The sequence below is a fragment of the Corvus moneduloides genome, chromosome 2 (assembly GCF_009650955.1).
Source record: "Corvus moneduloides isolate bCorMon1 chromosome 2, bCorMon1.pri, whole genome shotgun sequence".
NCBI classification, from domain to species: Eukaryota; Metazoa; Chordata; class Aves; order Passeriformes; family Corvidae; genus Corvus; species Corvus moneduloides.
The window spans coordinates 28,273,339-28,289,726 of record NC_045477.1 but is presented as its reverse complement, the minus strand read 5'-3'; the positions used below and the strand labels follow the sequence as shown (position 1 = coordinate 28,289,726).

The following is a 16,388-nucleotide window of genomic DNA, read 5'->3' as shown; positions in this document are numbered from 1 at the left end:
ACCAGACTTGACACTAAAAGAAAACCCAATAGTCTGTGTGTGTTAGGAACATATTCCAAACAGACTCTTTTGGTGACAGTGTTCAAAAATGCATGACAGAGGCATGAACTGATGCCTGAAATAATTTCTCTTGAGACAGAGCTTCCAGAAAAACAAAAAAAGTAGGAGTTTTCTAAGTTTCATCAAAAATCTGATTATACAAGGAAAAGATAATTTCTAAAATTAACGTCCAAAAAGTATTCTTTGCAGACAGTAGGAAAATGGTCGTTAGTTTTTAATCTGCCAATTGAGCAGTAATTTTGTCTATCAAGTCCTTGGTTAATTTTAAAACAGAGTTTGAAGGTGGTTTATATAAATCTCTCAAAATTGTACCCTTAAGCAGAATACATTGCTTTGAAAGCAAAACCTGTTTGCTGTCTGTTATGCAAGTTCCTGATGGAATGGCAGGAACCAGTAAATACTGCAATTTGCCAGTAAATTGGTTCTTTTATTTTCTCAGGTCTCCTACTTTCCGTTTGCTAGTTGCCTGTCTTTTTTTTTAAGACTGGAAAGGGTTTTTTTAACCAGTCCTTGGTTTGAATTACTGTTTCTGACATGCTGCTGTAGTGGTAGAACTTCCTTACAAGTCTCTTTTCAATCACTGTAACCTCCTTTTATTGTTTGTCAAAAGACATCATTGCCACTCTGTCTTTATAAAGATCTGATTTCCCAGAGACTGTAGAGGATTAGATCCCATGAGCACGTTCTAAAGTCAGTAAAACCAACTGGATAATGGTGTACCTACAAAAACAGTTTCATTTGGCATGCCCTGCTTTTTGCCTTTCTGTCTGTCTTGCAGCAGAGTCCAAATCAGTCTTTTTGTAGAATTATCAAGTTGTGTGTGCTGCAGCATCTTGCTGGTTATTTGCATTGCATTCCATAATAATTTTCAAAATTAGTATGCAGCAGACTGATACCCTATGAATGATTTTGCTTTCAAAAGCAAAATCTGTCATTAATGGTGTCAGTAAAGAGTCCATTGCCAAAACTGCTCGTTCTCTGGGAGACAGATTGCAAGATTCTATATATGATATGCTATCGAGCTCCAAGCATTTCCTGTGACAAACTGCTATCAGGTATGGAAATTTCAGCTATGGAAATGTGTGTCTTGTGTTTTTCACCGTTATTGATCCATGTTATTTTCATTCTACTCAGCTTGAGGTGCCCCTCTGAGTTCTTTAGGGGTTGGGTACATTTTTTTGCAAATAGTTTTACATTCTTTCTACTATCCCTAGTGCTGATGTCCCAGTCAGTGTCTGAGACTTTCCTCTCCTCTTAAAGACAAAGTTTTGTTTTAAGAAAAGCCTATCTATTCCTGCAGCTATTCTTCAGCATTTCCAACTTTCAGTACTCAAACCTAGTGTACCTATAGAAATCAGTTTGTTTTCCAATGAGGAGTTCATGTTGCTTGTACTTCCTGAGCCAAAATGCCAACCTAAGGTAAAACTTGTAGCTGTCAGAGACGTCTGTCTTCTCGTGTCTCTCCAAAGCTTTTGTGTGCACAGCTGCTCCTGATAATGTAGATGTTTTGTCTATAGTATAACATGCTACCTGTTCTGGCAGTAACAGCAATCTCCATGTTGTTACAAGATCTCTTGGTATATCATCCTTACAAAACTTAATACCGTATACAAGAGCTGTGGGGCTTCTCACTTGCATGTAATGTGCAGTTCTCTGCTAACATGATATTGTGAAATCTCCTTGCTTTGTGGTGGAGGAAAGCAGTGAATTGTGTGCCAAGTAATGGTCAGCATTCATCTGGAAAAAATCAGTTGGCTACTTAGTGTAATAAAGTCAAAGGATTCTCGAGGACTTAAAACACCATATTCTTAGTGTTTGGGGGAGGCAGAGGGGCAGGACAGATGTTTGTGGTTACCAAAGTATCTCAGTCTCCTCAAAATACGATTTCGTATCTCAGTCTCAGTTGATGCGGTCAGCTATGTCTTAGTCTCTCGTGTTCAAGAGACTTTCAGGTCTCAGTAGTGTATTCTTATGTTAATTCTGTGTTAGTTCTTGCATCTAGTGAAACGTACTCCTTTGCAGTTTCTATCTTAATAAAATTTTATCTTAGGATAAATTATATCTATAGAAACGTGTTGTATGTATTCTGTTTTAGCCCTTTGTAATTTGCATACTTTTTGGGGTTTCTTCAGAACTAAATATTCTGTAATAAAATATGTACCTTCCCCCTGGAAGCACAGCAAGTTAGGATAGTTAAATATTCCACAAGTAACATTTTGCTGTGAGGAAACTAGTTGTTCTTCTCCTGGACTTAGCTAGTTTTGATCTGTTCTGGTATTTGCCTATACCATCAGATTTTTACAAAGCTAAAATGGCAATGGTTACTTGATTCTCCTTCATGAATATTTATTTGGGGCATCCAAAGATCTCAGAAGCCCTGTCTCCCTTGCGTGCAAGCCAGTTGGTTGGATCTGCCATGTCATGGTCATGTTGCTGTTTAGTCATCTATCTGTTTTCAAACAGAGAAAGTGGACTGGTCAGTCTTTAGTTTCATCCTCTAGTACTTTCTAAACCTTTAAGTCTGTCTTCCCAAGAAGTAGAGTTTTTAGGGCTGGCAAGCTGCAGGTTAGAGCAGCACCCTTCACAGAAGCCTTGACTGTCCCCTGTCCTGAAGTCTACCCTGACTGCATAAAGCCTTAAGTAGCCCAGTCTGATCCCGTAAGGGATCATGGTTTGACCAGGAGGTTGAACAGGAGAGGCATCCTGAGGTTCCTTCCCATCTGAATGATACTGTGATTCTCGATTTTATGATATTAACATAATGAACAATTTTGTATAGAAATTTATAGGTTTGTTCTGGATAACGTTAGTGAGAGCTCTCAGAGGAACTTCTGTGCTTACTGCCTGTGAGCAGGTTTTTATTAGGTTTGTCATGCTGCAGTTTTGTTACCTGTCCAGAGAGGATCCCTTTACCCGAGTCATCTTGATGTTCCAATAGCTATGAATTGGCCATTTTGATAAGTGCCATGTAAACACTAAGGAGTTTGTGAATGCTAGGGAAGTGGCTTTTCTCTCCTTAATATATTCGCATCCACTTTTTCTTACACTGCTTGTTCATGACACTAAAAAACATTCTAGAGTATTATGACCTAATCAGGTGTCAAAATTAGTGCAAATACTAAAAGCAACATGTGAGCTGACTTTGAATGACAAGCAGTAGGAGTGGGACTGTGGCATCTTGAGAGGGACAGCTGTGCTTAGGTTGATGCCAGTTTAACACAGAAGTGCTCCCCAGCTTCTTGGGCCAGTGTGGGGTTCAGGTTTATTGTCTAGGCATGAGTTAACTGAGCTGTGGGAAATTTGGAGGGAGTTTACATTTAAAGGAATTACAGCTTTGTAGTTTGGACAGGGATCTCTTGATGGTTGTAGGGAGAACAGAGACTTTGTTTTCCATGTCTCAGCAGGCAGTTTAGCTGCAGTTTGAAAGATTTGGGATTCTTGGATGCTGACTTCCACTAAATCTTGAATTTGGTAGGAGGAGGGACCTGAGAGGTGGTAAGAGGAGAGATGTGAGGTAGTGCTGGTAAGGCAGCTGGCTGCACCTCATTTTTTAGCCGGCATCTGCTTGTTCCCTCACATTTTCTGTGAGTATGGTGACTCTCTGATTAAAATAAGAAAATTACAGTCATATAAATCATAGAGAAAACTGATTGCCTTGCCTCAGTTCCTTAAAGGGTTAGTATTTTTCTGTTAGATACATTCACATAGTTTCTCCTTTTAGAAAGCATTTCTAAATTTGTGGAAATCATGGTTTTAAAATCCTATACATTTTCTTGGGGATTTTGTTTATCTTAACACTATTTTAATACCATTTTTAAAATGAGATATAAAAATAAAATATGTATAATGTTGTGGATACAGACACATGGCTGTTCTAAAGGTTTTTCCCTACTGTTCTTGTGTCTGGTGCAGTCAGTGTCTTTTGATATCCAATTTCTTCCTATTACTTGCACATCTGTTTAGGTACTAATAATATTTATTTCTTTAAAACTGCATTCACTTTGCAATTTGGCGGCTGCTGAATTTCCAGCAAGGAAGGAGTTTGAAGAGTTTTAGCAAGTCCATAAAAGCTTTCTCAGTGGCTGAGGTGCACAACTAGTCAGCAAGACGTTTTGGGTTTTGAGACGTAATTTTCTTACTAGGTGGTGGAAATATCTATTAAAAAGCTAAATATTCTGTGTAGTAAATATTAATGACATTACACTGCTTTGTTCACTATGCTTTCTAAAAAAGCTTTTGGCATTTCTTTTGGTAGAGGCTATATGACAGTACTTCTTTGTCAAGTAGGTGTTGCTAATGAGAAATTTATTATGCCTTTTGCAAAATTGTTTAGTCCTACTTGGATGTACCAGTGTAAATAAATCCTTTTTATGCTTCAAGTATCGGTAGATATGTTTTTCTTTCAGTTAGCATCTTAAGACATTAGCCAGTGTTTTACAGCAATTCCTTACACTTAAATGTATTCCTTATGCTTACATTCTTAAATGTCTGTGCATCTCTTAAGGGAAAAGAAAGAACAGGAAAACGACCTAATGCAGAGCATTAGGCTCCATAGCTCAAGTCAAATAGACTTGAAATTTTTTCCACATTTATTCATGCTATAAAATCTGATTTCTGTAAAAGACTGAAGCAGTGACAAAGTAATTAGTCAGTATGCTGGAATGCCTGTGAAAGATGAAGTCTCAAATAAGGAATAAAATATTGTATTCATAGAGAGTAGTTTTGAGGGTAGTTTTATGATGTAATCAAATCCTATTTTTTTTTCCTGTTTCTTAGATGATGAAGCATGCCTGGGACAATTATAGGCAATATGGATGGGGACATAATGAGCTCAAACCAATTGCCCGGAAAGGACATTCCACCAACATATTTGGTAGGCTATATTTTCTGATTTGTTTGTGATTTTCTTTTTTTTTTTTAATATTTCTGTCCATGGGTCTTCTCTGAAAGTCTACCCAAACTTTCTGGCAAACTCTCTTTTAATAAAAATCTTTTGACGTGTGAGTGACAGAAATTTATTATTTCAGTGATATTTCATTGAATTCCTTTGTTAATCTATCTTTTTGGGGGCAATACATTCTTACTTTTGCAAAGGCTAGGCTGTGTCTATGTCCACTTATGCTTTGTGTGTATATGTAAAAATAAAAGTCCTAATGCAATGATGGTTATTTTTTGGGTATATTTTGAGATGCAATGAATATACATGTGTTTATTGTGTTTTATTTATTTTTTTTTTTAAACCCAGCTCATCTTGTCTAGATCTTTGTGTTTAATTCTATGAGAATCATGGAACAGTTTGAGTTGGAGGGAACCTTTTAAAGATGAACTAGTCCAGCCTCCCTGCCATGGGCTGGGACACCTTCAGCTAGACCAGGCTGCTCAGAGCCTCATCCAGCCTTGTGTTGAACACTGCCAGGGATGGGGCATCCACAGCTTCGCTGGGCAACCTGTGCCAGTGCCTCACCAATGGTACTTAGCACAGTGCAAGGAGAGAGTGTGAGCTGAAGGGAAGACTGGAGCAAAAGGCTTCTTTTGTGACAGGACATTCCTTAGATACCAGGACAGCATTGTGTAGTAGTTTTCTTAGATACTTTGTTGTCGTGTACACTGGTACTGCCTTAATTTTCACTAGGAAAATCTCTTCTGAAGCTTACTGTGATTTAGTTTTGTGTTATGACTAATTGATGGCTTCCCTTTATATTTTTTCCAGCTGATGAAATTGGATTTGACAGTGAAAAATCTTTAATATTCACCTGTATGATCATGAAGTCTTTCCTGTTGAAATTACTTGCAATTCTGTTGCTTAATTTGTCATGTATAATTTTAGATTAGCCTTGGTTTGTAACCCAGACTCTATGAAGTTTTTTTCTTCATCTGGCAGGAAAAAATTTTTATAATGTTTGTTTTTAGTGCGACTGACATGATATTTTGAAGCAGTTATGAATTATAATTTCACTGTAGTCTTTTCTTTCCATTCCTCCTCTGCTTGCTTCTAACATGTCTGCTAAAGAGTCTGGAGGATTTCTGCTTTTTTTCCTTGGAATTATTATTCTTTGGAAGGCTTATTTTTTTAAAATTTGGCATTGCTTTCTGAAAGAAATTGCAGGCTTTGTCCACACTAAAGTTTCTGCTCCTCTTGTTCCAGCTTACTCTAGCAGCCAATGCCCTACATGTTTGTCCTTTTAAAATCCAGATGCTATTTTGTGCCATTTAGTTTTTAGCCAAATCATGTCATGATTGCTCTATTCAAGGCTGTTTCATATGAAAAACTTTTCTGAAACACAATCTTCAGCATATATCAAGTCTAAAATAGAATCAGCTATTGTTCATTTGGTGGATGCTTGATGGGGGGGTGTGTGTGGAAATTGGTCTTTGTACCAAGGACTGTCTAGGCTGTATTGTTATTCCTAGCTCTTTACCAATGTCTATTACCCCTAGTGACACAATTCCCAGCAGTATTTGCCTTTATAGAAGGTTTGCTTAATTTTTTTTGAAACCTCATGCTAGTTTTAATAAAAAGATGGTCAGCAAATTCTGTTTTCATTATTCATCTCAAAGATGATTTGATCCAAACTATTTTCAGCCATTACTGCAATCTACTGTGCTCCCATTTCAATTCCTAGCACGTCGCTGAGATCCTGCAAGGAGATGGTGTCGCTGGTTGAACGGCAACCCTTTGCATGAATCTTTGGGAAATCAGGTTTGCTGATAACTCCCAAGTGAGGTTAAACATGACTCAATTTAGAAGACAAATAAGTCATTAGTCTTCCCTGTTGGACTTCACTTTTGTCTAAAGCAGTGGATAGCTATATCTATGCCAAGGAGAACACCAGGGTTTCTAACATTCCAAGATCTAGCAGGGTTCAGTCTGGGGTTAGAGAAGGGGAGAGAAGGTGGCCTGCTCTGCTCTTATAAATCTTAGTTTTAAGTAATTAAAAAAATAAAGAAGGATAAACGTTATAAACTTTAAAGCAAGATGCTCTGTGCCTCACTGAAGCATGCCAGCAAGAATGTTTATGGGTCCCCTCAATTACTAGTTTGACTTTTATGACAAAACATGCTAGGGTTGCTTTAATTGGCCTGCAGCAAGAAACTCTTGCCAGTCTTTTTGAGATGTCTGACTGTAAATTGTAAAGGAGAGTCTGCTAAAAATACTGTCTTTCAAACTGTGTAGTCAGGCAGTATCTTGAATAGTATGTCTTAAACGGCTGGGTCACAGCATCAGTAGTATGGCACTGCTTTGGGAAAGTATCACTGGGAATGGGTGAGCTTTTAAAGATATTTACATTTAGATGATATACGAAACAAACCTTTATAGCTTCTCTGTTGGTGAAATGGGGTGATAACTGCTTTTGAAAAGGCTGGCATTTATTCCTACCCTGTAAGATGAAATATAAAAGTCAAGGAGAAAGTGCAGCAGAGAGGTGTAAATTTTCTTTCCAGTTTAAATTTTTATTTGCAGCTCTGCTGAAGGTTGTAGCAGCTAAGCTAAAAAAAAAAAGAAAGTTGACCTTTTTTGTTGGACTGCTTAAATTGGTGAAAAAAATTTATGGCAGCCGCAGGGTGTTGTTGCAGAGGGAGTTTGTGTGGGATCTGGATCAAGTTCTCATCACAAAGGGAGAAGAGAAAAGGCTGATGGAAAATGATGCACGTAAGATAATGAGCAAGCACAACAAACACTGAGCTTGCTTCAGAAGGGTTTGTGAGTTTAGCACAAACCAGAGTAGTTGACGGTATTGTCAGATTCTCTTCCTGTAATGAAATCTGCCTGGATTTGCTTTTGAGGATGAGAGTAACCATCTGAAAGATGCTGTTTGAAGATGGTTTGTCCCTGCACTTGTTTGATGACCTGTAGGTGAACATATCCTGAAAACACAATTAAAATTATTCAGTCCAGATATGCTTCAGAGTTTGAAACTATTATGTGTTTGTGATATCTTTTGCTCCAGTATCATATGAACTAATTACTGTAGTATAAGCTGTAAGGATACTTTCTTGTGAGTTAAATTGAGTAGTTAGTACTAGTTGGGTTGCATCAGTCTTCAATCTCTGTTTTTCTAAAACAATGTTTATTTGAGAACCTGGATTACTTTAAGGAAAAATATAAAGAAAAGAGGCAATCCCTGGGCAATTTGGAACATTGTCCTCAGCAAAACTAGAAATCATGGGCTGTCATGTAATCTGATACTTTCTGAAATAAGAGTTCTGAAATTTGTGGTGTGTTTTATTTTGTTGTTTTGGGGTTGTTTTTTGGTTTGTTTTGCTAATTTTAACTATCTAAAAATAAAGTGAAGATGTGCGGATTGTCAGGTAGTAAGTGCACGGCAAAGTACTGATACAACTCTTGCAAAATTGAAGACTTCCCATATTACTAGCAGTGCATTTCTAAACCTTGCATTTGGATGTATTCTGTCTAGAGATGAGCTGCTTTACATGAAGATGATCTGATAATGTATATATCCATAAACAGTTTTGTGTTTAGGTATGTTTTGAAGGGTCTGGAAAGATTTTAATAATGATAAAAAGTTTTAAAGTTGTAGATGCCTGCATACACACATGCCCACTCTCATACACAAAAATTTAATAAAGTCATTATTTTGTATTTTGTCACACTAGAACTGTCTCATGCATTGATAGAGCTTTCATGCCTCTCCTGTTCTCTCATCTCACATGCCACACAAACAGTCGATTTAATCTGAGGTGCCTGCCAGTTCTCTCTTGGGATCTTGTCTTCTAGGGGGGGAAGAGAGAATTGTCAATGAAGTCACAGTGTGGTTACATTTGTGTACATGGTAGAGCCCCAAGGCTGCAATGCAGTGCCTTATCTCTTCCTTAAAGCTAGACCAAATACCCTCTTTTATGAGGAATTTTTGTCTGGCATGTTAAGTATCATTGGTGAGCAAGATATGTCCAAGGGAATAACTCAAGGATTCAGGTGGGGCAGTTAGTGTGCTGAATATCCTCTAATACACAAGTGGATTGCTTGGTTTGTACCGCATCACTGTGTCCTGTTGCCTGGCATGTGCACAGCCAGCCTTTTGCTGCCAGTGCCACTGGTGAACCCTTGTGACATGGGAGGAAGTTGCTGAGCTGGCTGCCAACTGCCCAGTGCCGCAGCAGTGTAGGAAGCTCCTGCAGCAGCTCCTCGTGTTGCTAAGCAATGGAGATCTGGAAATGCATTTCTCTCTGTGCCGGGGAGCAGGAGCAGTGAGACTCCCAAAGAAAATGCATCTGTCAGACTGCAAGGATGGGAGGCTGTTGCAAGCAGGAGCTGAGTCAGGCACAGGAGCCTGCTTTTCCAATACCTTTGACAAGTACAGTATAACTTGGGAGAGCAGTGCGATTTCTTTGTCCCCTTTGTGGTTCCTGAAAATGAGAGGTGGAATATTTCTTGTAAGCACCACAAGAAAACACTGTAACAGATTTTTTTATTATTACTTACCCGTGGAAATAATCATTAGTTTATAAGGCATGTTTGTTATCTGTCCTTGTAGCAGTTGTCAGAGCAGCTCAGGCTGCCCAATACTATCTATCATCTGCTGTCACCTGATTAGTTGTAATTTACTTTTGAAGCTCACATTAAGTGAGTGTCAAGAGTGTCTGTTTTGTAAGCCTTCTGTATTTTCTGGTTTATTTGCTTGTTTTTTACAACATCTGCAAAAATTTATAAACACTATGGAGACAAACACTTTTACTGGAAAGAAAATAGATGACACACTTTAAAGACTGAGGAATGACTTCTTGAAAATACGACAGAAAACTTCTGGCGTCTTCTCACTGTAAAATCCTAATGAAAAGACAGATGGGAAACACAGTTTCTGCACAGCATCCTTTTTCTGTGCATGTGTTCAGCCTCTGAATCCATGTAGAGGATAAATGAGCACAAAAAGGGGATATTGAGGTATATATGTAAACAGAAATGTTCTGGACTATATGTTATCCTGATGAAAAGAAAAACTCCTTACTGAGCAGTAGTTCTTACCTTTTAACTGTACATGCACAAGTAATCTACTCATTATTGCCTTTTTCTGTTGCAAATGAAAGAGGAAAGAAAATCCATTCATGCTAACTAGTAAAGGGAGGTAATTTCACAATGCAAATTTCAGCCTAATCTCTGTATTTCAGGTTCAACTCAATTTTAAAATAAATGGAAATGGCCTTAGGAGAGGTCTATGCATCTGTGTCCTCTGCAAACTCATGAATGAGTGACTACAGCGAGATAATGTTGAATATTATATGTACATTGAATATGTATTTTTTTTGACCAGTGACACAAATTTTGGAAAGATAAAATTTTGAGAAAGAGCGTAACTCCTGAGTTGCTGGCTTTATTTGAAACTAGAACAGTGTTTTAATATCACGAGAAAAATTCCTTCAGGTCAGATGACAGATCAAACATGATAGTTGTTACTCAGTCTTCAGAAATTGCTCACAGCAGGTACCTAGGGAAGACATATAAGAGCAGGAAAAGCTTCTAGTGAGCTTGTCTCAGAGTACTCCACAGCCTTACAGAAGTTTGTGTAGTGTTAGTGCTTCTGTGGTCAGAGGCAGCAAATTTTATTTAATAACTTCTGGTTTATTTTTCCTTGATTTTTGTCCAAACTGCTTTGTAGTTTGGGCAACCTTAAGATTAACATAACCCAGAGTGTTTCCATAGTTTTTTGATTTGATATGGTGTAGAAAACTTTTTAGTTTTGAAGTCTGCTCTCCTAGGTGACTAGTTTTGGTGCTGGAAAAAAAATCAACCCTTCATTCATTTCTTCCTTGCCATTCATAAGTTTGTAGGACTGCATATGCCCTCAGTAGTGCCCCTGTTTTGTGTGGAGAGTCTTGGCCTGTTAACTCATTTCTTGTACTTATATTTTTTCATACCTGATATGTTGTTACCTTCTTTCTTTGTATATTTTCAAGGTGTTAGCTTTGGGGTTTTATTTGGTCTTTGTGAGGAAGACTAAAACTTTGTTCCATTTTCTGTTTTGTTTCCTTTTCCTTTCCTAATAATTGTGTTTTCTGTCTTCTAGGCTCCTTGTTGAGTCTACAAACACATGACAGCGTAGCTTTTCTGCAGTAGCAATCCTTTTGGAAATTGTCATCCACTGTATCCAGTGATACATATTATAAATCTAATGTTATAAATATTTTCAGTTATTTCATATTTAAGCTTTTGCCTGAGCAGCCATCTCAGTAGGATCCCACTGGTAGTTTTACCTCACACTGATGGTTGTTTACACTTACCCCATTTCCTGTCTTTTAAACCATTATTCATCTGCGTGAGAACAGTTTTCTTTTGCCCTGTGGCAGGTCAGTTTTCTTAAGAGCTTTTGTTAAGGGGTGGTCTCACATTCCTTCTGTGTATGTTCTCTGTCCATATGCAAGTTCACTTCTTCAAAAGACCTTAACGTTGATGCTAAGGTAAGACTTCCCTCTACAAAATTTCTGACTTTTCCTCAGTTTATCTCATTTAAAGCTGTCTTCTGATGGATACTGCCATTTGGGCAAATAGTGATTTGTTAACACTGTTTTGTTTCATTGCAGTGTGTATCATGCTTATTCAGAATATAGCTGTTCTCTGAAACTTGCAAATTTGTGCAGACAGGATACAATCTGGCTGTGTGTTCCCTCTTAAGTGCTTTACAGTACTGGTGCTGTAGATAAAACCAACTGCTTAGCTAAGAATGTTTTTTGAATGTCATTGATATTTCATCAAACTGTCCCAAGTGTGCCTATGCGTATCAGGAAAATTCACCAAGAACAGCTGTTGTCTTCTGTTCTTTTTAAGAATACAGTATTCGACTGAATTCTTCTCACACAGTTTGTATTAGTTCATGTACAACACATTTAGGGCAGTTGTACTGAGTGGCTTTTTTAAGTGTTTCTGAAGCAATTATGTCAAATGCTATTCAGAAGATTGAAAATTCTGCTTTAACCAGAAAATCCCACAAAACAAACGAACAAAAGATGCACAAATGCAAAGTGGAATTAGATAAACACACCTCGTTTTTGTAATCTGCCTTGTTAGAATAGTGAGGTAAACATCTGCATGAAATGGTAATGAAAAAATTAAATCATACTAGAGTTCAGGGCTGAGGCTTAGACTCAGAATTTTGATTCTTTCCAATAGCATTCCCTCCTGTTCTTGTCTTATAAACCAGATGATTTGCTTTGATTTAGATTGTGGGGATGCTATTCACGAATTTAAACCTTTTTCCTATCATTTGGAATTGAGAGCAGAGGGTGTAATAAGGAAATAAGTTAAAGCTATGCAGTCTTGTTTTGGACTGTGTTAAAATATGAACAGGCATGACAGCTGAGTAAGAATTAGCATACTGAGCTGTAAAACTAAATCTACTGAGGACTGCTCCATGGGCATGTGTACAGCAAGGGAGTCAGATGTGGGTACGCTTTGCTGTCATCAGAAGCCAGCAGATGTACCAGGCAGCTGGAATTCAGAAACAGTTCAACCACATGAGCGGAGCACTGTGCTTGTTCCTAATGCACTGAGTGAGACTGTTCACTCAGGTTTTGCACCTTTCTTGTGAAGTTTTTGGCTATCCCACTGAAAATCTGCTCCTCTTACACTGTCCCAAAGAAAATTTAGAATGTGGGTTGGACCAAAATGTGCAGAAGTGGCCCAAATATAAAGATAGAAAAGCTTGTGTGCCGTGATGGCTCTTAGGTGGGTTTTTTTTAATATGCCTTTCCTACTGCCTAGCTGACAAAGTAATTTAGCTTACAATTATCTGTGAGAGATTGTATCTTGTCTTGGAAGATCCATACTTAGCTTGCTTCATACATCAGGTCATACAATTATACTGAGTCCAGATAACACCTTGTTCTCTTACTTACTCTGAAGTATTAATCTTGCTTTGCTTGCTGCTGTGTTTAACTGATTGCTGCCAGTGTTTAGGTTCTTTGTACTTCCAGGCCATTGTTCACAGGTACTTTCCCTTTCAGTCTTCTGCTTCCTATTTTCTTAAAATGGACTTGCTTCAGGTCTGTATTTTTGGTTAGTTTTGATTGACTGCTTTGTGTGTGCAGCAAATTTGCCATCACCATTCATTTCTCACAGGTTATTCTCGCTTTCTTTCTGGTACACTTCCATGGCCTCCTTTGTACTCAATGCTATCTCCTCTCCCTCATTCCTTTCCTACTCTGAAATTCATCCTAACCTTTCTCTCCTGATATTGTGGCCTTTCAGTTATCACCAAGTCTTAACCTTCCACTAACTCAGATCATAGTTCCAGCATTAATCTTTATTATGGTCTGCACACAGTCCTGTTCCTTGTACAGTAATTCAGTTTGGTTTTTGTGCTTAAAATAACAAAAATATATGGAGAAAATTGGATAGAAATGTAAAAAATTGAAATAGTCTGAGGATATTCAGGCTTTGTACTAGGGGGACTGCATTCAACTCTTGCTTGCATGAATTTTGAATTAATTTAAAGGGCCATATAAGATATAGTTAGGGAACAAAATAAAGCAATAAGTGAAGAGCAGTCAAGGAAGGTTTATTGCAGTATGGAGTCTTAGACAAAGTTTTAAAATTTGGGTCTTAAGAACATAGGTATTTAAACAGCAGTTTGATTATTAACAAACACCAGCAGATCCAGTTTTTAATAGGTTTAAAGTCTAGCATACAATTCGGTGTTCTACTCCCATTACTTCCTCAGTTATGAAATTAAGGAAAGCATTACACTTGATTATTTAATGTTATTTATATGCTAAAGTACTCTATTGTCTGGTACAAAACATTAAGACATCCTTTTCATCTTGTCTATTATCAGCAATTTAATAGGACTAAGCAATCAACATGCTTAGTTTTTTGTTCTGCCTTTTTAATTAGTCTAAAATGTTAAAGGCAATTGGTTTCTTCATGGATACTTACAGGCTTATTCATTGTGTTTTATGACTGAGCTGAAATCCTACGCTGCAGTTTTGTATGAAATGTATAGTTTCATTGACTAATTTTGAAGCACTCGTTTTCTCAGTGAAATCAAACTCTCTTGTTCAAAATTTTAATTAATTTTCTTAAACGTTATCTTGTTCCTTGTGAGTTATTAAGATATTTCACAAGTGGTATGCTTCAGTAGTGGCAGCTTTATTGCCAGAGCCTCATTAGAGATACAGAAAACAGTTGATAATTGTTTGCTTTTAATTTTCACATTACATATTTTCCTACCATGTCTGTAATTGTCTGTCACATCAAGAAATCCTGTTGCTACAGTCTGAAAACTTGAATTATTTGAATCTTTGGGAGTAGAAATTGGTATAATTTCTAATATATAGTGCAGTCTTGCCCAGTATGTGTTTTTCAGCCATTATGAATCTGGGCAGACAGGAATATCAATAAGAAGAGTGTTTATTTTCTTTAAGATTGTAATAACTCTGTATTTAATGTCAGGCTGGGTTTATCAAGGAAGCATTTTCACTCAGTTGCTAGGGATTAAAACAACTCTCTATGTGAAAAATAACTAAACTTTTAGGTTACACGTGTGAGAGAGTATATATTCGTCCTTGGGGAGGCTTTACATCTCCTCCTTTGTTTCTGGAATCACTGTGGTGGAATAGGGAGGATCTGCTCTATGCTTGTGTACACACCAGTGGTTGGGTTGCTGTCAGTAGTTCTGGACTAGTCTGAAGCTGAGGTCACCTGCTTTAGTGGAAATTTATCTTAGAAATTATGGTAAATTATCCCTTGAGGCTTTGGTCCTCTTACATTCCTTTTGCAAGCTTATCTTCCCTCCACCCCCAGGTAGCTACACCAGTTGTCAAGCACGTTCTGGACCATGCAGGAGTAGGTTCAGCTTCCACTAAATAATGTCTGTCCAGGGCCCTGGAAAAAACAAGAGCTGGATATGAGGCTGGCTGAGACCAATTCTATTTCTGGTGTGGGAGGTCTGTTTGTATCTTATGGTTCTGTTGATCAGTGTGATCATCCCATTGGCCATGGGAAGCTGTTTTGAGAGTGAAAGCTATTTTCTTGCATCTGGATCCCTAGTCTTTGCATGTAACTAACTATGGAATCCAGCTTTTCTATTGCTTAGGAAGATAAGTCTGCTTTCCAGTGTATAAAATAACTTATTTCAATTGGAGGTTTTAACACAGAGGTGCTTGCTCTTTGTGTGGTGTAGAGGCAGCTGTCTTCAGTAATTGTCCAAATGCTTTTACTGTATCCAGCTGCTTGTTCTTCCTTAATCTTGCCAATTCCCTTAGCTTTCTTCAAAATGTAGCTGCTGATGTCTGCAGGCTGTCCTTGTAAAGGAGAATAAGAGTCTTTATTAGATTCCTGTGTGATTTTGTCACTGGTTTAGGAAATACTAAAAGCCTACCTTGATTGTAAATGGACTGATGAGTATCCTGCTTTTGGACTTGTTATCTGCTGTCTTTTCTGAGGAATAATAAAATGCTTCTTTCTTAGTCACTGTGTGAGGTAAAAGAGTAGGAAAGGTCACGTGCACCTATTAGGCCTATTTATATGACTTCCTTGGAAGCAGAGTGGCCTCAGTAGTTTTCCATTTAGGCTGATTTCCTTGACTTAGTAGCAGCAGAGTGTACATTTTGGTAATGAGAGATCCATTTGACTAGGTTGGATTCCTTCAGGTTTGTTCCTCCTCTAGCAAGTCTCTGGGTAGATGCCAAGCATGTTGTAAGACACACACTTGTGGCACAGAAGTGTTGGAGCACAGGCAGAGGGAGAAGGGGTAACAAGGAAATTCTCTCTCCAAGCTTTTGCCTACCCCTGGTTTATTCACTGCAGGGGGATGGGAAAGAGCCTTGATGCTGTGCAAGCACTGCTCAGCAATAGTCAAAATTCTGGTGTGTTTCCAACACTTGTTTACTCACACATCCAAACCCCACAGCACCACACAAGCTGCTGTGAAGAAAATTAACTCTCTCCCGTGCAGACCGAGTACCCCTGCTCAGCCCTCCACTTGGGCCAAGGAAAGCCCCTATGGAAGTGTTTTTCAGAAGTAATGAGATTTGTGCGTGGTGTATACATTTTGAAGTAAGGAGGAGGTATGGATGACATGTTAAATAATCAGAATTTCTGTGAAGCACCTATTTGATGATTACCTTTCAGCTTAGTGCATGACTTCAGTTTGCTGGTGCAGAGTTTTAACTTGTCATCTTGTTCCTTATTTAACTTGTCTGTGTCTCATATCTTCAGTCTTTTCTGTTCATAATTGATCTATGCTTATTCACATATTTTCTCTAGTACCTCACTGCTTACAATCTCTTCTGCTTCCACATAATAAATACTCTAAGCAACCCTGAGCTGGTACCAGACTTTCTAAATCTCTACACTTTTTCTTATGGTATAATGAAAA

General features: G+C 38.0%; 1 protein-coding gene across 2 annotated transcripts in view; it reads left to right on the top strand.

Annotated features, from left to right (window-relative positions):
• Positions 1–16,388, top strand: part of MAN1A2 (mannosidase alpha class 1A member 2) — a 136,005-nt gene that overhangs the window by 40,014 nt on the left and 79,603 nt on the right. For both annotated transcript variants that reach the window (XM_032098687.1, XM_032098688.1), the window contains exon 3: positions 4,837–4,933. In XM_032098687.1, coding sequence (XP_031954578.1) covers positions 4,837–4,933 — 97 coding nt within the window. The remainder of the gene's footprint in view (positions 1–4,836; positions 4,934–16,388) is intronic.